At 43.9% G+C, this 21,232-nt stretch overlaps 1 protein-coding gene across 4 annotated transcripts in view; it reads left to right on the top strand.

The window, feature by feature from the left end:
- bmp2k (BMP2 inducible kinase) overlaps window positions 1-21,232 on the top strand; it is a 59,686-nt gene that overhangs the window by 172 nt on the left and 38,282 nt on the right. For all 4 annotated transcript variants that reach the window (XM_030359329.1, XM_030359330.1, XM_030359331.1 and 1 more), the window contains exon 2: window positions 551-881. In XM_030359329.1, the coding sequence (XP_030215189.1) occupies window positions 749-881 (133 nt within the window). In that variant the 5' untranslated portion in view covers window positions 551-748. The remainder of the gene's footprint in view (window positions 1-550; window positions 882-21,232) is intronic.

Consider the following 21,232-nt stretch of genomic DNA (forward strand, 5'->3'; position numbering starts at 1 on the left):
ATGCAAGATAGGTGTGTGGCTAATCACAACCGCTATTCTAGCATAGGGAGACAGCGAGGGAGCGTCAGTTAGCCTAGCATAGGAGGCTACCCCGAAGTGGAGGGCTTCCGGCTGGACTCTGAACTAGTTTGACCTGGGGTGGATCGATAAAGAGTTATGTGTGTTTAATAATAATAAGGGTCTTAAAGGTGATAATCCTTGGTCATATAGAAGTGATAGATATAGGTACAGCTGTAAGGAGATTTAGTTTGGATAGATATAGAGGGATAAACAAAGCAGATAGGCTATCTGGTTAGGAAGATAGATAAGGATATATCTATCAAACTATATGTAAATACTATATCTATATACAATATCTATGTATAGGGTGCTCCTCAATGATATCACGGGGGGAGTTTCCGCAACATTGTTGTTATTCTTCCATTCTTCAGACCGCTGGACACGAGCCAGTCCCCGACTGGCTGGTGTCCGGCGGTCTGTCTATAGAGGTGTGGGACCACAGGGTTGGTGTTGTTTCTACATTAACATGGTGGTGATTGGTGGTTTCTAGGACTTTAACTGGACTGCCCCTGAGTCGACGTTGTCCGAGTCTTCCCGACGAGACACCCGGCTTGTTGTCATGACCTCCGGGTTAAATGAGTAGGTCCTCCGAGGCATGAAAACACTCTCCCAAAGGACCTGCTAGACTGGGAGAACATTTGTACTATAGGGAACAGGGGCAGACGGGTCGGTTGTATTCAGAGGAAGGATGAAAAAGTTCTCCAGGATGCCGAGGTCGGAGAGCGGGGGACTCGGAGGGTCCGGGACCAGCAGCAGCTACTCCGGGAAAGTGTTCGCCGTGGGCCGCTATCAGGTCACGGTGGAAGAGCTAATCGCGGAGGGTATGTCAATTTTCTACTACCTTATCTGTTCGCTGTATCACATCTATAGTGAACTTTTTGTTCAATATCTCACACTATCTGTTCAATATGTTATATCTAAACGAAACTATCTGTTCAATTTCAGAACGTATAGGTCGTGTAGACTTGACAACATGACCAGATTTGGCTTTTAGAGAAGTACTTTTACCTCTTGTTATGTGCTTCTTACATTCTTTTGTGTTTGCATTGTTTTCTGTAAGTTGAACTACGGTACATTGTCATTTGAGCATCATTAAACAACATTTGTCAGTCACTAATGGCATTTTAATCAATTTCAGGCTATACCTTAATTTTAAAAACCAGTAACACAGTACGAAAACAAATAAGTAAAAGCAGAATAATATGGATTTTCCGAGACATTTACATGTCAGTCTAGTTGCTGAATGCAGGAGGAGTTGAAAGGGATGACTTCTGCATAAACCAGCTGACGTTTCTATCTCTAGACTATTGCAACATATTTAAATGCAAAGCTGTTCACACACTGCAGAACTATGAAAATATGTGTGCTAACCAGACATAACCATGAATCACAAAAGTTAGTTGTGTATCTATTCTGTATTAACTTTATAAGATTAGATATTATAGACTACGGATAGCCTAATGGACAGAAAATAACGCGTTAAAGCAGCACATATCAAACAAAGAATTGGCACAATTGAAGTACTAGTAGGAGTAGATCATTAATCTGTCTTTCTGGACACATGCATAGCTTTAGTTTAGGCATTGATTTTCTGTTTCAGATCATTTTGAAATTGATAGTTTATTTCTCAACGGCTTGTCAGTAAAGCTTGAAAATGTAAGACTTCAGCTGGTGTGAATTGTCGTGTCATCTATCATTATTTCAGACTGTTAGTGAAGAGCTAGCTGTTAGAATAGGATAGGGCCCAGCCAGCAATCTTGCAAATGACACACACAACTGGTGAATGGGGGTTTGGATGAGACACACACACACACACACACACACACACACACACACACACACACACACACACACACACACACACACACACACACACACACACACACACACACACACACACACACACAGTGCAACAACGGTTCATGGGTTACCCGTGATCCGTACGGCTCAACCCTCACGGTTCGGGACGCAAGTGATCAGCGGATCGGCTGAAAAAAAAAAAAATTAAATTGTGCGTTCACGTGATCAGTGCATGTTTTAAAAGGACAATTCCGGTATTTAGCATATTGAGCCCCCTTTCTGGTTTGTCTAGGATGAAATATAGTGGTTGACACCGAAATGTTGACTATTGGTCCTGTCTAGGGTATTTGGTTCATTTCGATTCACCCCTGCCTGCTTCAGAATGGCTGGCTTTGGGCATTCAAAAACCTGTCCTTAAAACAACCCTAAACGTTCATTTTCAGGAATGTGCAACCAACCAAACGGGTAGTGGTGTTCGTTGATGAAGTACCGTAGTGAAATAAAGTTTCTGTCGTCTTTTATTTGGCGTTTCGTAAATCCCATTGAAACGGAGACCGGACCGGAAGCGGAAATGGGCTGTCTGTGTTTGGTTGTAGTCTTTTTACAGTTTTCATTTTATTTTATTTACTATCCATGTTCAAAAGAAGAAGGAATAATGCCTCAGATTGCACTTTATTTTGTTTAATTTTTTTTTATAAGTTTTTATTTTATGTGGACACAAGCATTTTTTTTTAATATTTACTATGCTTAAAGGAAGCAGAATTATTACCTAATTTTCCATTTTATTTTGTTTTTACACATTTGAAGACACACACACACACACACACACACACACACACACACACACACACACACACACACACACACACACACGTTAATGAACGTGTAGTATAACAGTAGAAATGGTTGAAAAACTCAACTTCATGGATTGTTCTCCAAACTAAGAGGTCAGACGTGGACACTTTCTCTCCACACAGCAGATTTCCTAAACTGTCTGCTAGCAGGAAGCTAGCCAAGCTACTCACTTCCCTTCCATTTTCTCTCTATCTGCTGCAGAGATATACTTGTGTGTTTGTGTGTGCATGTGCGTGTGCGTGCGCAGATGGACATTCTGATGTCTACCTGCTCCTAAATTACCTGTATCTGTACGGGGAACTGCAAGTGGTTTTGGACAAAAGTGTCTGCTAAATAACTTGCTAGTAATCGTAACCATTGAACCTTGGGTCCCAGGACAAACCCAACAACAGCAATGCAAACACAGTTTCCATGATAACAGCTCACATGATTTCATGCAGCTTGTGTACTATTGAACTTCCCTGACGTCCCTTACTGACACTCGGCTGATGTAAATACCCTTACATCAAGTCCAATATGTTTCATATCTCCATGAAGTACAGAATATAATGCCTCAGTAACTAGAACTACTCTGGTGGGTTGATAGCTTGATCCCCAATACGTTGGAGTTTGCTTTCAATAAGACACCCTTCCTGCTAGCGGTGAGTGGTGAGCAATGAGCATCTCACCATCGTGTACGCGTGCGTGCTAAGTTGACGGCCGATGGCAGGACAAGAGGGTTGTTTCCATTAGGTGGATGGGTGGCAGTAGGACTAGAAAGCTGTGTGTGAAGGGTGGGTGACGGGGGTCGTTCCTGATCTCCTGGAGATGAATTAAAGCAGGTTAGAGTTGTCCACCCTGACAGAATGCTGATTAGCAACCCGTCCACATTATTAGCATGATTAGCATACTGTACTGGCCATCAATGGGCTGATTGTGTTGTTGTAGCAGCAGGGAGGAATGCTGGTGCGACACAGTGCTCGCTCTATGACAGGGACCGGGTCTTTGTGCTCAATAAGGCCTCCTCCATCCACCTCCCCCCATTGTATTCCTCCAAACCGTCTCATTATTAGCCAATCACAGAAAGGCGTTTGGCCAAGTAGGAATGGCTTGAGGTTGACAGGTTGAGTCAGTTCAACACTGAACTCAAGCACATAAGTCAAAAGCAGCTTTATTCGTATATATTGTGGTATATTATCATCTTTATTATCTAATACATTATGGTATTCAGCGTTTTCGGTATTTTGTGCAGCAGAATAAAGTATGCATGAGGAGTAGCCATGTACTGACCTGGTGTCTTTATTTTTAATCAAAGTCGAAAAGCTGAAGCACAGTTTCCAATCAGACTCACAACTTTAATTTCTAAGGACCGTGGATTTACAAGGGTTTTAAGATTCTAGCAAGCGTGGTTGGTTTGAAGAGCACCTTAAACCAAACCATGGTTGGTTGGTTGGTTTGAGTAGCCTTTCATGGTTGGTTGGGTTGAAGAGCCCATCATGGTTGGTTGCCTGGTTTAAGGAGCCTATCATGGTCGCAGGGCTGTGCAATATCGACAAAGTCTTCTATCACGATGTGGGACATTTCATAGATATCACGATATAGTACGTGGGGGCTGGGGGGTTTGAAGATGATTTGTTTCTTTGAGAGCCTAGCACAGTTTGTTGGTTTAAAGAGCCTAGCATGGTTGGTTTTTGGAGAGCCTAGCATGGTTGGTTGGTTTGAAGACCCTATCATGGTTGGTTGGTTTTTGGAGAGCCTAGCATGGTTGGTTGGTTTTTGGAGAGCATGGTTGGTTGGTTTTTGGAGAGCCTAACATGGTCCGACTTGGACATCAGGTGGTTTGAGGACATGATTGTATCCAGACAGGTAACGCAGGGCCGTAGGGCCGCAGGGCCGAAGTAGGAATAAGAGTGTTGTGGTGGTCATGACTCATCTTCACATATCTTTTTAGTTGAAATCCAGCTCCTACCTTAGTCCAAGGCTCAATATGTTGATTTATATCTGAAGCACTAATTTGTTAGATTTACAAAAAGAGAATTTGCATGCTTAATGGTAAAAAAAAAGTTTCGGTTTGTATTACGATTTCTAACCCACGGTTCGATACATCCCTTTATTTAAACAACACTTATATAACAATTAACTTAATGCAACATTTTATAACAAATAATTTGGAACATTGAACAGATTTGAACAGAAAGAATACTTTTAAAGTATAGCAAAATGAATAAATAAATAACCAAAGATTTCAGTTGGAGGATGCTTGCAGGTAGGCAAAAAAAATCCTCAACTAGTTTTGTGGTTTAGTACGGAACCCATAAAGGGACATGAAAAAAAAAAAAGTAAACGTTTCTCATGAGCACGAGAAAGTATCTGGTGCTCACGAGAAAGTATCTCATGAGCACGGGGAAATATCGCGTGTGTGTGTGTGTGTGTGTGTGTGTGTGTGTGTGTGTGTGTGTGTGTGTCGTCAGCGAGTGGGTGGACGAGTGAGTAGAGCGTGCGATAGCGTGCGTGTCAGTTTAGTGAAGTAATGAACGAGTCCGGTTGTGTTTAAGATAAAGTACCCAGCCTGTCAAGAACCGGTGGCCGCTTTATCCCAAACATATTCCGACCTATAAGCAGACCCACTGTCGGTCAAAGTGAAGGGTGTTGCCCCCGACAGGGGTTGACACTAAGGTTCCAAAAAGCACTTGCCCATCGGGCAAGTACAGGTCAGGTTCAACTTGCCCGAATGTGATGTTCACTTGCCCAAATTATAGTCAGAATCGTGAACAGGCCTCTTTTTGCCAGGCACGTGGCCGGGTTTTGGGGGGGGCTCAGAAAAATCATCCTAGCTCAGACTAAAGCTGAATGTTAGCTTCCACACATGTTGTGTTTAAAAAATAACAAACTTCTCTTTGTTTACTTATTTATCGAGCGGTCACATCGTGCCATGAAGTGATTTCAGTCCACCGTTGCAACCTATTAAAGCTATCGCCAAGTTATATGCAGACCTGCATGATGTCATGCAAATGGACTTAACTAAATGTCAGAGGTAGTAGCAAAGATATGTCTTTTTTAACTTTCAGGTTTCTTGTAGCTCCAACTGAATAATCACAATTCACGCGTTTCTAGTAGTGTTGTCAGTCACGATACTGGATTTTCTAACTTTGACACTATACCTGGAAAAATATCGAAATACTAGGGGTTTGACGATACACTCGGCAGCATACTTTTGATAGAATAATGAAAAATAGAATAATGTTCTAAAATAGGTACAATATCATAATAACGTTTGTAATAAACCAAACCGTTTGTAAATCGGTTGAAAATTGAGCAAGTTATGGTTGTTTAAAAAGTACATGAATCACTACCAACACAATGTTATGGCTGAGCGGCTTACTGTGGTAAGATGGCCGCCAGTGGTGACGTTCTAGACGCCGCCGAAGGGCATCTAGTTAATATATATATCTATGGATGCGCCCACATCATGTAAACAATACGGACACTCACGAGGAAAGCTGGACCTGGCAGTCTAGACGTAGCAAAGGCACAATAGTGCCCCCACAGGGCAGAAATAGAAGTTTAGATAGCTCACAAATCTCGCAAATCTCGTCACACCCCTACGAAATACTATACCATTTTCGATATCAAGGGAAAAGTTTTTTTCAGGAAAGAACATACCCAAAGTAAATAGAGTATGTTTTCTGATTGAAGTCAATTTACCTATTTCCTAAGAAACCTTCTCTTATTTATTGTTTGAAAACACCATGTTTAGTTGCAAAATTTGGCCCAGACACTGGGTTATCTCTTTATGGTGGTTTTATTCGACCAGAATCAACTTTGTGGACAAATATCACAAAGGTAATACTTCATTTTTGGTTGTTAAAAGAAAAGGGGACGTTTCTTCTTAAGTTGTTATTTGCGAGTTTTAGTCACAGAATGATATGGTTTGGACTGTTGGAATAAGTGGAGGCTCAGCGTTCATGTAATATATAGTTTGTGAGGGTCCAATTTCGTGAAAAAGATCGCTATTGCTGTGCATGTGCACAGTTATGAAACCCAAAACCGTGTTCTTGCATATGACTTTCCTTGGTAATTTGCCTCAATCCAAAGTACTTCCAAACTGCACTCCTCCTTCACTACTCCATTTTCCTTCTACCTAAACCGTTCGCGGAGGCGCTGCACTTGCAATGCTAGCTTTGTTGGCTGAGTGACAAAAGGCGGGGCTATATTCGCACTAAGCGATGCGTGTCTGTTAACTCGCTTTCCGAGAGAAGAGAAGACAGCGCGCTGATCAATTGCAAATACTTATATTTTTTGTTATTTTGCGGAAAAAAAGGTTGTTCTGCAGTTTCTAAAAACATTTGAATAAATAGCCCTTATATTAACATCCACCCAAAATCCACTTGCCCCGTTCGGGCAACCAGAAATCAATCTCAACTTGCCCAAATATGACTTTTGGTTGCCTCGGGCAAGCGGGCAACCGTTAATGTCAAAGCCTGCCCCGAGAGAGCATCGGCCCTGGAGGGAACGTCTCCCCTGTGCTCCTCGGTCTGGGAGCCGACAGCAGGAAAGGTGTAACTCATGCTGCGTTTTATTAGCCATCCGTCTCGGAGGTCCGAGGAAGTTGCCTAGCGACACGTACGAACACGCCCCTTTTCCTCGGACAGCAAACTCGCCATCTCGGTTGAACTCAGTGGTGACCGAGCAAAATTCCGAGACAGAATTTAAGATGGCTGCGCCCGGTGTGACTTGAAGTATGAACTGTTTTCATTGTGCTTGGACCGCTTTGGTGGTTTAAATTGCAATTTCAATCACTCGTATTACTGCAATACCTAACTGCGTCCGTGTCTCTGCCTATGGCTTATAGCCTACCTATTTTGGAGCGCCTGGTACTCTGCCAATGCTACCGCGACAACAGCTTTCCGGGTGGCGTCTGGGGCTGCAACAACGAATCGATAAAATCGATAAAAATCTATTACTAAATGCGTTGGCAACGAATTTGGTCGTCGATTCGTTGCGTCGCGCGATTAATAAGTTACTCATAGGCGCAGTACTGTTTACAGCCAGCCGCCGACAGGTTGGTTCATGGTTCATGCACGCCCACAGCGAGCTTTAGTGTGAGCGACCACAGTTCTATTTCAAGGAGTCTCGAAAATGGTATCAATAGGTTTGACCGGTTAACCATGGACATCCCTTATATACATATAAAAGTATATCATACATTGTATGTTTTTTTTTGTGTTATCCCAGTTATGTTTTTTTTTATTTTTTATTATTTAATATTACTTTTAATAGTTCCGGGACGTTGGATCAATAACCTGGTGTTTTACACTTCAGTCTGCACTGTGAATTTGAAGTATTGTTCAGTTTTTGAATAAAGATGCGGCAATTTCAAATGTTTCTTTTTTTTTATCCGATTCATCGATTAAACGAAAAAATAATCGACCGATTAATCGATTATTAAAATAATCGTTAGTTGCAGCCCTAGTGGCGTCCATGTTTTCCTCTAACGACTGAGCAAAACATAAAACGCTTGAAGTGTGGGCGTGGCGTGAGATCCGAGTCGGTTCCCAGAGAATACTATAATGCACCATAACCATGTCGTAGTTGGAGGCGGAGCGCAAGAGAGTATACGTGATCCAATAATTAGAGATAAAAATAAAGCACATTAATTTGAATGATTTTAGCTTGTGTGTGATTTATTGCGGGCACGGGCACACACAAGCTAAAATCCTTCAAATGAATGTGCCTTATTTTTATCTCGCACTATTGGAGCACGTATACTCTCTTGCCTCCAACTACGAGATGGTTAGTGTGCCTTATAGGTCGGAATATGGTCGGAAGCGGCAACCGATTCTTGACAGGCTGTGTACAACAATAAATACGTTATTCAAATAAAATCGAGATTTACATGTGCACTTATTCACATTTAAAGTACACTAACACACACACACACACACACACACACACGCACACTGCCAGTGATATGCGTACGATACTTTCTCGTTCGATCGACATACTTTCTCGTGCGCACGAGATACTTTCTCGTGCGCACGATATACTTTCGCGTGCGCACCAGAAACTTTCTCATGCTCACGAGAAACGTTCATTTTTTTTATCCCATGTCCCTTTACGGGTTCAAGAATTTTAGGCTTACGGATTTTAAAATATTAATGTCAAATAAATAATAGTAATATGAATAGTTTGATAGCGTTCCCGCTAGAAAAAAACGGTGCCGGTCACAGTGACCTGCATAGGTTTCCTTTTCCGGACATTTTGATGATATTCCGGTCAGATATCCTATTATCGCCTCTTATTAGGCTATGTAGCTTAAATAATGACTTAATCAGGCCGTATAGAATGCAACATATTTAATAGCCTAACATTCAAATAGATGGGAAAAAACATGAACGTCTGATCACAGTAACAAGGCTAAGTGTTACGGGTAGCGTGTGTGTGCGCGAGAATGGCAGTGTGTGAGCGACTTCAGCGAATGAGTGGACGAGCCAGGAGAGCGAGCGGTAGCATATGTGTGTGTGCGTCAGTCTAGTGAAGAAAAGAACAAGTCCGGTTGTGTGTAAGAATAAAGTACCCAGCCTGTCAAGAATCGGTGGCCGATTCATTCCGACCTATAAGCAGACCAACTGCTGGTCAAAGCACACAAAACACTAGAGACAGGGATAGGGCAGGACTGAACAGCTGGATACATATCTGTATATTATTTTAGATTGGAAGTTTTTCTTTTTGACCATTTTGTGTATTTTTTTTAAGGCTAAATTTCAAAGCTCTCAGTTACAAAGTTTTTTTTAGGGAGAAACATGCTGAATAAATACAAGTTTTCAAACTCAAAAATAATCGTTTGAATAATCATGATTTTGATTTTTCCCATAATCGAGCAGCCCTAGACAGGGATCACACAGACTACTTTTGCGCGCTTGGTCCTCTCTGGATAAATGTTCATATTGCAAATAAGGACTTCGTAGGCTGTGGAGAAATGCAATCCTCCGTAGCCACAGAGCGCTGTCATCACAGCGAGGGCATCTCGTCGCAGACTTACGGCATCGATGAGAGGAGCGGTTTCAGCAGACCAATATTTAAACAGATTATTAGCAAATTTCAATCTGACAATTTGACCGTGAGACAACCTATTGTTTTCGTACGTTTTCCTATTATTATTATTATTATTATTATTATTATTATTATTATTATTATTATCCTTCAGTGGGAGTCTATGGCAGCCTTAGTGAAAAGTTCAGAAAATTGTAATTAACTAGTTCAGGACAGTCCCATTAGCCCATGAAGCAAATTTAAGGTCGCTAGGTCATCAGCTCTAGCGCCACCAACAGGTCTCTCTCTTTCGTGTATCGTCTTCATATGTCCAACTTCGTGTCATGTAGCCACTCCCTCGTCTCAGGTCCCACTTGGAAGAGGCCCTTCTCTGAGGGTGGTCTATGCCGGGGACAGGTGGTGATGATGTGGTCGGCAGTCTGCTCAGGCTCCCCGCACTCACACGCTGCACTGTCTGTTAGGCCCCACTTCTTCATGGACGCTTTGAAGCAGCCAACCCCTGTGCGAAGGCGGTTCAGGAGGGTCCATTGCCGGCGAGGTAGATCTTCTCCCTCAACGCCACCTCCAGGATCCTGGATGTAATGGTGTAGGCGTGTCTGTCCTGCTGACTCCCACTCCTGCTTCCATGCCGCTGCCAGGCTTTGGTTGTCAAATCCTCCGGGATGGAAATAAGCATCTCTTGTGCGGCCTGATTGTATGGGTGGCGGGACTTGAGTCTGCTTGGAGGTGTTGCCATGGTGGTGGTTTCATGGAGGAGGTGCCAACTGTGTTCCTGGGCTTTCCTTGCCAGGGCGAGGGTAGCGGCCTCTCGCCGTAGGCCGGCTGGCGCTATTCCTGCTAGGACTGGCAGGTAGAACACGGGGGTGGGTTTCAGGCAGCCACTTATGATCCGGAGGGCATTGTTGATGGCCGTATCGACCTTCTTGGCATGTGGGCTTCTACTCCAGGTTGGGGCACAGTACTCAGCTGCAGAGAATACGAGGGCTTGTGTGGAGATACGTAGAACCTTGGCCGAGGCCCCCCAGGTTGTACCAGCTAGGCGCCGGATGAGTGAGACCCTTGCTGTTACTTTAGCCCTCATTTCATCCAAATGCTGTTTGTAGGACAGTGTCCTGTCCAAGCGTACGCCCAGGTACTTTGGGGCCTGCTGGAACTCCAGGGGTTTGTTGTCCACTGAGATCTCCAGCTCCCTTCTTGCTTCCCTGTTGCAGAGGTGGAATGCTGCTGATACAGTCTATCCCTTACTGAGCTGCAGTCGCCAGCTTCGAAGGTAGGCAGCCAGGACGTCCATGTCCTGATTGAGACCCTCTTCAACCGCCTTCCATGTGGGCCGGTGTAGCATGATGGCTAGATCATCCGCGTATCCATACCTTCTAGATGTCGTCACCGGTAGGTCAAAGATGTAGATGTTGAAGAGCATCGCTGAGAGGACAGACCCTTGTGGGACCCCGTTTCTCAGCCTCCTGAGCCTGCTGCGCTGGCCGTCACTGGTCTGGAGAATGAAGCTGCGGTTTGACAGCATCTCCATGATGAAGTTGACCATATGACGGTCCGGGATTGTTCTCAGCAGCTTCAGGTGGAGTCCGCGGTGCCAGACGGTGTCGTAAGCAGCAGTCAGGTCCAGTAGTACCACCCCAGCTTTGGTTTTGGCCTGGAAGCTGTCCTCGAGATCTTGTGTGAGAAGGGTTACCTGGTCCACTGTAGACCTGCCCCGGCGGAAGCCAGCCTGTTCCCTCGGTAGCTGTGAGTCAACTACTGGCTCAATTCGGCTGTGTATCATCCTCTCCAGGATTTTAAAAGGGACGCACAGCAACGAGATTGGTCTGTAGGACTTGGGGTCGTCCGCAGGTTTGTTGGGTTTCAAGAGGGCTATGACAGCGGCCCGTCGCCATGCCCTTGGGAGCTTGGACCTCCGGAGGCACGCAGAGAAGAAAGCACACAGCCAGGCGGATGTTATTTCGCTCTGGTGGATCACAAACTCTGGGTGGATGTTGTCGGAGCCTGGTGCCTTGCCTTGTTTGAGTTTAGCCATAGCGTCCTTGAGCTCAGCTGGTGTGAAATCTCCTGACAGGTTGGCATTGACACTGGCCGCCCTAGAGAGACTGGATACCTCGTGGGATGTTGAGCGGGCAAACTCTTTGTCTGCGTCTGGGAAGCGGCCATTTTTCAGGAGTTGGGCTGCGATGGCGTTTGCTGTCACAGGGCACTTGGGAGGCGGTGTACTTCTTCCTGAGAGCTGGTTTATGGTCTGCCACGCTTTACGGCTGGAGTGGGTAAAGTCAATCGACTCGACGACCTCTGTCCATCTAGCCCTGCGAGTGGCGTCCAGCTTCTCAAGCAGTGCCGTTGCTGTCGCATCCACTTCAGCTCTTGAGCTAGCCTGCTGGTGGGCTCGCAGGAGGTGGTTGCACTCCTCGTTCCAACCCGGGATGTAGTTTGCATTGTAGCCTCGTGGTATGGTTTTCTTCGCTGCCCCTGTCAGCACTTCACAGTAGGCTGCATATGCAGCATCCACATTAGGAGTGTCTGGGTCCGGGAGGGTGACAGATCTTCTCTCTGTGTCAACAGAAAAAGCATGCCAGTTGGCCTTCCGGAAATTCCATCTTTTGACAGGCTTCCCTGCGACCGGCTGCACCAGTGATGGTATTCTGATGACAGACGGTCGGTGGTGTGATCGGGGGAACCTGTCAATGACCCTTCTCTCTGGCATCGGGTCCTTACTGTGGAACACAGCAAAGGCGAGGTCGGGGTTGGTGAAGGTGTTCCATCTGGAGGAGTAGAAGCTTGGTGGCTCTTTGGGGTCAAACAGGAGATGGGCGTTGGCATTGGAGGCCCACTCGCTCAGCGTCTCCCCATCCGGTGTTGTGTGGGAGTATCCCCAGTCGGTGTGCTGGCAGTTGAAATCCCCGGCGTAGATGGCGGGTGCCGGGGTAATTGGGAGGGCCGATGTGGACAGTACAGATGGTGGGGGCTTGTACACGTTCACAACCGTTGTTGTCTGTATCCTCGTGGACATCCACTCGAGACTAGCGCCTGGAGGGGATTGGCCTGTGGCTGTCCAGCTGAGGTCAGACCTGACAAAGGTGGCCATCCCGTGCTGCCTGCTGAGGATGGAGCCGGCGAGGTGGAACCCGGGCAACCTGAGAGTCTGCTTTTCCACAGTGCGTCTCCTGAAGGAGGACGGCCGCGACTTCATGGGAGTCGGCGAGGTGGCGTATGATTTCCAGTTTGGCGGTGGTGAGGCCCTCGACATTTAGCTGGAGCACTGCCAGGCCCTGGCGCTCGATGGTCGGGATGGCTGCCCGCCCTGACGTGAGCTTGCGTCCCCCCGGCCTCTTGCGCCCTGATCTGACAGCGTGACGATTGGGTGGCGACATTAGTTTCATGAGCTGGTCTTGCACCATATCTCATTACTTGCAGGGGAGGCCGCGTGGAGGCTGTCGTCTTCTCTCTCAACAGGTCAAAGTTGGACATGCATTCATGTTTACAACTTTTGACCCATTCATCCAATGTTCACAAACAAAGTAACATTGGATTTCTTGAACTAAGCCGAGTTCCCTATGTCGTCGATTAGCGCCATGATGGATTTCCGCCATCTTGGTTTATGTCAAAAACCTTCAAAATGCATCTATCACAAATTTTGTCCAATCATCGCAAATTTTGGCCGACATGATCATCAGGCCATCCTTGATAAAACATATCGGACCGATTTATCAAATTCAGACCGATATATCAAATTCAGAACCGTTTGGCCGGGACAGCCTATCAAATTCAACCGCAAAGTCGCCAAACAAGAAGTAAGGCAATATCTCAGCAGCCCTTTGACATATCATAACCAAACTTTGTACATAGACCCATGAAATCATCATGGGGTCACTCAATGAATTGAATGAAATGAATGGTGACCATTGACCTCTAGGGGGCGCTATAATTAATGAAGACTTGTTTTAACTACTATCAGACCTCCCCATGTATGGCGGCACATTAGTGCCATAAAGCACTAATGTGATAAAACATGCATTCGGGCGTATTTTATTATTTCACACGCGTAGATATTAACTGCGAGCGCGCAAATAATCTCTGTGCGCACTCAGAGCGCTGCTCCCCGAGCGAGGAAAACAGCTCCTCGAGAGTATTACCTCGTTGCAAGCGAGAGGGGGGGGAATAACTTGGGTCGCAAAAACAGCCTCTCATGATTGATGTTCTTCTCTCTCGAATTTAATTTTGGCACTATGGGGGAGGGACCCAAGGCAGGGCGGCTTCTCCTGTGTTTTACCATTTCTGAAGAGCGATATTTGATTGACAGCCCTCCTCATCCCTCCTCTCATTCATTCTGAAGATTGTCGGTGCCGTTAATGCATCTTCATAATAGTTAACTACTTTAACGGCACCGACAATCCAGAACCCGAGTGGAATCTAGATGGAAAAAGTGTGTAGTTCAAAATGTGAGCAGCTTTATTTCTTTGTCACCTACAGAGTTTGTTAGGTACGATCATTCAAAAACACCATGTTATTTCCCATAGACATTTGACCGATGGATCCGGAGCATCGGAGGCTGGACTTATTCTTCAGAAGTCTATTGATTGTACAATTCAGAATGAATGAGAGGAGGGCTGAGGAGGGCTGTCAATCAAACATCGCGCTTCAAAAATGGCCAATCACAGGAGAGCCCGCCCTGCCTTGGTTCCCTCCCCCATAGTGCCAAAATTAAATTTGAGCGAGAGAGCAGAACATCATTCGCAAGAGGCTGTTAGGCACGAGAGGCTGTTTTGTGCGAACAAAGTTATTCCCCCCTCTCGCTTGCAACGAGGTAATGCTCTTGAGGAGCTGTTTTCCTCGCTCGGTGAGCAGCTCTCTGAGTGCGTGCGTGCGAGCACGCCCAGCGATGATTTGCGCTCTCGCAGTCAGTATCTACGCTTGTGAAATAATATAATGTGCCCAAATGCATGTTTTATCGCATTGCTTTATGGCACTGTGTCGCAATACCCATGTAGCTAGTAAATGATTTCTCAAGGAAAAATCTGACCCAGCCAATCAAATTCGACCGCGAAGCCGGCAAACAGGAAGTAAGACAATATCTCAAGACAATAGACCCATGACATCAACACTCAATGAAATAACTGACCGTCGACCTCTAGGGGGCGCTGTAATTAACGAAGATGTGTTTTAACTCTTTTCTCTTCAAATTAGTATATTTCAAACAAATTTCCAATGTCTGGTGATACTATCAGACTGCCCCATGTAGCTAATAATATATTTTCAATGGCAACATCAGAATTTGGCCACCATGTTGAAAGTTGTCAAAATAAATAGTACATATTAGAGCCCGACCGATATAGAATTTTTAAGGCCGATACCGATACGAATATTTTGTGATTTAAAAATCCGATATGCCGATATACAGTATATATATATATTAAAAAAAAATCCAAAAACGTGCAACAAAACAAACACATTTCCCTAACATTGGTTATTTGTAGTTATCCTTTAAATCCTTTTCACTCTCAGCTAACACGTAACAACAGCAAAACTGGACATGGTAGTTATGAATTAAGTCATGCTTATCGACTTTAGAGAATTGATGGGGATGTTCTTTTAATTGTTATTCAAGCAATGTCTCGTGACAGTTGCCAACTTACCATGAACACACTTGCACACATGAACAACCCCGATGATCTCCGTCAATCTCCGTCATTCACTCTGCCTAACTCTGGCTGAATCAGCGGGTTTGGGCGTTAGAGCGCCCTCTAATATCCATTTATCGGCCATTATAAATGCCAATACCGAATAGTTTGAAAAATGCCTAATATCGGCCGATAATATCGGCCTGCCGATATATCGGTCGGGCTCTAGTACATATCCACAGGACACAAATTATGTCCAATCATCATAAAACTTACCATATATGATCTTCAGACAAAGCTGAACAAATCTACCAAACAGCTTTTTCACATTCAAAACCGTTTGGCCGTGACAGCCAATCAAACTTGACCAAACAGGAAGTAAGCCTGTTCTCAGAATCTCTTTAACATATAATAGCCAAACTTGGTACATCTCATTTCTCTGCAAGGCCTTCATGCATCCAAACCAAACTTGGCCCATAGTCCTATGACCCTATCCTGATGATGCCCAATTAATTGGGCATCATCAACGCCTAGGGGGGTGTTGTTAGCAGCAAGTCTTTTCCGGCCCTTACAAAGCAACTTCACTTTATTATCATTGTGTTAACCATTTGCCAATATCATCATGTAGCCACCTAACCGATTACGTCTGTCCAGCAAAATTAGGTTATTGAGTCCCACTCTGCTTGACCCCCACATTGCTGCTCGCAGCTACATTTTGTGTTATAATTGGTATATTCATCAATAAAGTTGTGGCGAAGTTGTGGTTATGGTGAACGTAAACCAATATAAGGAATCCCTGACATGGATAATATTTCCAATATGTATGCATGCAGATGAGGCATCCCCTGGCTACCTCTTCCAGCCATTCATTGGTTTATTCAAGCCTGTTGAGTTGAACCTCCTCATCTGCTAAGAGAAAGATTAGGCTGCTTGAGTAATGGCTGAAACAAAGGGGATCAACAAGTCAATACTATTAATCTGTCTAAGCAAATAACGGGCTAAGATCCAAGTCCTACATTCACAACAAGGAGTCCACTTTGAGTTTTTCTCTTGTAATGTTGTAAAACATTTAGGTTTAATTTTCAGGGAGTAGTTGCCAGAAGCTCTTCCACTAGGCACAGAACTAGATTGTGCCTCAAGTGCTTGAAGTAACCTGAGATGTCACACAGGGTAGGAATCTGCAGAGTGCAGCAGTCTTCATTCACAATAAAACTTCTGAAGGATGCCATGAAAGGAGAGGATGATTAAAGACAGCAATGGGCCTCTTCATTAGTGAAAGGCTCTCAGAATATTAAACCCTGCAGATGATGCATGGATCATCTCGTCTGAAAAGTCATACAAACAATCCCTTAACATGGATGTTAAATGTGTCTCTATAAACATATCCATAACTGTATCTACTAGGGGTGTGACGAGATCTCGTGCCACGAGATCTCGCGAGATTAAACTCGACGATATTACCCGTCGTGCTAAAAATCGGTCTCGCGAGATTTGTGATTTATCCAAACTTCTATTTGTCGCCTGTGGGGGCAGTAATGCGCCTTTGCTACATCTAGCCTGCCAGAACCTAGAGAAGGAAAAGAAGAGGAGGAGAAGGAGGGGAAGCAGGGGAAGCATCGAAAGCAGCCATAAGCTGTGTTCAAAATCGTTCCCTATCACGGATATAGTGTACTATATAGGGTGCTCGCCATTTTGTAGTGGTGTTCGAATTCTCAGTGGTTAATTTCATGCAGTATATAGTGCACTTAAAATACCCAAAATTTGAGTGTACATACGAAGTAGCCTACATGTTACTCCCGTATACCACAAAGCAATGTGGTCGTGTTTTTCCGGAGGAGAAGAAAGAGGCTGAATAACCGCAAAAACGAATACATTTAATCAAAGTACATTTTCGGTACTTTGATTTGGTTTTGCACATAATATTGTTTGCACTTGAAAAAAAAATATTATTTAATTTAATTTATTTCAATTTAACTTTTATAAATTTTAGTTTTAGTTTCAATTTCATGCATGTAAAGAGTTATAATAAAACATTTCAAAATGCATGCGCGACTTGGTTAAATAAATGTCTGTCGGTCCAGTCATATATTTTGTCATTTTAGTTTTCTTAAAATCTCGTCTCGTCTCGTTCTCGTGAACCCAATATCTTGTCTCGTCTCGTCTCGTGAGCTGAGTTTATCGTCACACCCCTAGTATCTACACATCAAAGGTGGATGTGTTCTGGTGTAAATGGTTATGGTTTGGGAGGGGGTGAGGCAGAGAGTATGGATTGACCATTCAGTGTCTGATTTGAGATAGCAAGTGGACTGACGCCAAAAGGTTGTCAAAGGGTTGGCCATTTGGAACCTGCCTTTTCCGAGAAGGAGGCCAAATTTTCTCCTTATTTTCTGTCCGGCATCCACTCTATCAAACTGTTTGGTGAGCTGGTGGAACTTCTTGATAGTACTTTCTTAGGTGCAGTAGAGGCAGTCTTAGAGAGGCTAGCTAGCCTGCTTGTCTGCCAGCTGTGGTCTGGAGTGAGGGTCAACAATGGTATATGGGGTTAAAAGTGGGTGAACAGAAACCGCTCAGGGAGGAAATCCTTGTGTGGTAAGGAGTTTAGATACGTGGGTTTACACCCAGGTGTCTAAACCCTACACGGATTATGTCCCGTTTCAGACCTGGACAGAACATGACATGTTCCTCCACACTTCTATCATTCACTATCTATCTTTTTAATCAGATTCACTGACATTCTGACAATTCATGTTCAAGTTGGGCTCCAGACTAACTTTTTCCTTGGGTGCACTGGTGCGCCTACATTTTTAATTTGGGTACGTATTTATGGTGCAGCCAAGTTGTGAGGGGGGGGGGGGGGGGGGGGGGGGCGTTGGATCGTGCCTGCCTTGCGCTGAGTTGTTGACGGGGACGGGGGACGGGGACGGGGGCAGCTGCACCGGTTGCACCGTCGATATTTACGCCACTGATTAATAATATTTTGACCATTAAATAAATGCCTTAAATAAATGCCGAATCTGTATCTCTCATAAAGAATATCGTCAGACAATGCCAAGGGATCGGTTCTGTCCCTGAAAAACCCTCTGTCTCCGGAGAGACGCCTGTACGATAAGTGCGCCGAGGTCCATGGGAACACCCACAAATGGTGACGCCATTATCGGAGGAGGGGCTAGGAAGCTGCGCACGCCGATATAAGTAGCCGATCTCCGGGTAGACTCGCTGAAAAGCTGCTCCCGACCAGGTTTGGTTGCGAGCGTAAGTCATCATGGTGATACAGCGACGCTTAAAGAGATCGACTTTCATGGTAAAGCTAACCCAGGCTTTCAGCTCAACATACCTCGCTAACCCTCTCATCGAGCTTCGTAGTAGCCTACAGGCCCCTGGATTTGGCTTCGCGGGTTTGTTTACCGGTGTAGGTACCACATCGGCTCGGCTTCCAGATCGGCTCGGGGTCCGTCGTCTGCTGATTACGTCACACAATACGCTATCTACAGCAACCCAACTGGGACAAACTAAATTGCATTCTACTTTCACGATGGATAGACAGACACCATTTCGCAAATTTTCAGTTATCTCAGAGTGTGTATTTGTCTCATTTACTTAGACTGTTAGACTATTTATAGATATAATATAATATATAATGTATAATAAAGATATATATGACATATATATATATATAACATGTATATATACATATATATTAGAGCTGTCAGTTAAACGCGTTATTAACGGCGTTAACGCAAACCAATTTTAACGGCTTTAGAAATGTATCGCGCGATTAACGCAATTATTTTATTTAAAAAAAAAAAAAAAAATTTTTTTTTTTCTTTGGCTCAAAACAAAGAAGCAGTAGCCTGACTGCTATGTTCAAATTACATTTTTTCAAAGCAGTCGTTTAATTGCACTATGGGCTCTTTTTTTGTATCGTCCTGTTTTGATCAGTATATGCCAATGTTGTTATCAATAAAAAATCATTTGCAAAAGGCAAGCCGATGCACTTCACCATGTTGATAAGAGAATTAAAATGAGAAGAATTATGGGACAAAAAAATCAAGGGATATCAGGGGTTGACACTAACGGTTGCCCGCTTGCCCGGGGCAAGTAAAAAAAATGTTTGGGCAAGTTGAGATTTTTTCTGGTTGCCCGAACGGGCAAGTGGATTTTGGGTGGATGTTAATATAAAAGCTATTTATTCAAATGTTTTTAGAAACGGCAGAACAACCTTTTGTTCCTCAAAACCACACAAAATAGAAGTATTTGCAATTGATCAGCGCGCTGTCTTCTCTTCTCTCGGAAAAGCGAGTTAACAGACACGCATCGCTTCAGTGCGAATATAGCCCCGCCTTCTGTCACTCACTCGCAGTGCGGTCTCTGGCAGTGATTCGCTAAAGGTTAGCCAACACAGCTAGCATCTCAAGTGCAGCACCTCCGCGAACGGTTTAGGTAGAAGTTAAATGGAGTAGTGATGGAGGAGTGCAGTTTGGAAGTACTTTGGATTGAGGCAAATTATCAAGGAAAGTCAAGAACACGGTTTTGGGTTTCATAACTGTGCACATGCACACAGCAATAGCGATCTTTTTCACGAAATTGGACCCTCACAAACTATATATTACATGAAAGCTGAGCCTCCACTTATTCCAACAGTCCAAACCATATCATTCTGTGACTAAAACTCGCAAATAACAACTTAAGAAGAAACGTCCCCTTTTCTTTTAACAACCAAAAATGAAGTATTACCTTTGTGATTTTTGTCCACAAAGTTGATTCTGATCTAATAAAACCACCATAAACAGATTATCCAGTATCTGGGCCAAATTTTGCAACTTAACATGGTGTTTTCAATCAATGAATAAGAGAAGGTTTCTTAGGAAATAGGTAAATTGCCTTCAATCAGAAAACATATTCTTCAGCGCAATCTAGTGGCCATATATTTATTTGCGAGTGTTTGGCTTGGTGCATTCAATTGCCCTGAACTTTAAATAGAGGTGTCAAGTGTCAAAATTGTAAGATATCTACCTTTATTTGTGTCTCATAGTAAGACAGCGCTCCCAACTGATAACGACCAACTGATACTGATAATTATTTCAGGTGGAAATGTTATCTTCCACTTATGCTGTGTTCCATGGCTTTATTCACTTTAACCAAGTATTATCCCCATTGAATATTTCGTTTGCACAACAATCTTTCTTTTGGCCCAAAGATGATATTATCGCCCTTGCAGTTGTGGAGATATAATCTATTTACTTTTGTTATGTTCTTTCCTGAACAAAACTTTTCCCCTGATATCAAAAATGGTATAGAATATCGATCTTTTTCCAGGAATAGTATTGAAGTTAGAAAATCCAGTATCGTGACTGACAACCCTACTAGAAACGCGATAGTGATTATTCAGTTAGAGCTACAAGAAACTTAAAAGTTAAAAAGACATATCTTTGCTACTACCTCTGACATTTAGTCATGTACATTTGCATAAAATCATGCAGGTCTACATATAACTTGGCGATAGCTTTAATAGGTTGGAACGGTGGACTGAAATCACTTCATGGCACGATGTGAGCGCTCGATAAATAAGTAAACAAAGAGAAGTTTGTTATTTTTTATGTGCTGAAGCTAACATTCAGCTTCAGTCTGAGCTAGGAGAATTTTTCTGAGCCCCCCCAAAACCAGGCCGGGTGCCTGGCAAAAAGAGGCCCGTTCACGATTCTGATTATAATTTGGGCAAGTGAACATTACATTCGGGCAAGTTGAACCTGACCTGTACTTGCCCGATGGGCAAGTGCTTTTGAAACCTTAGTGTCAACCCCTGGATATTTAGCATAGAAAAATAATTTGCGATTAATCGTGAGTTAACTATGACATTAATG

This window comes from Gadus morhua, chromosome 6 (genome assembly GCF_902167405.1).
Source record: "Gadus morhua chromosome 6, gadMor3.0, whole genome shotgun sequence".
Classification (NCBI taxonomy): Eukaryota; Metazoa; Chordata; class Actinopteri; order Gadiformes; family Gadidae; genus Gadus; species Gadus morhua.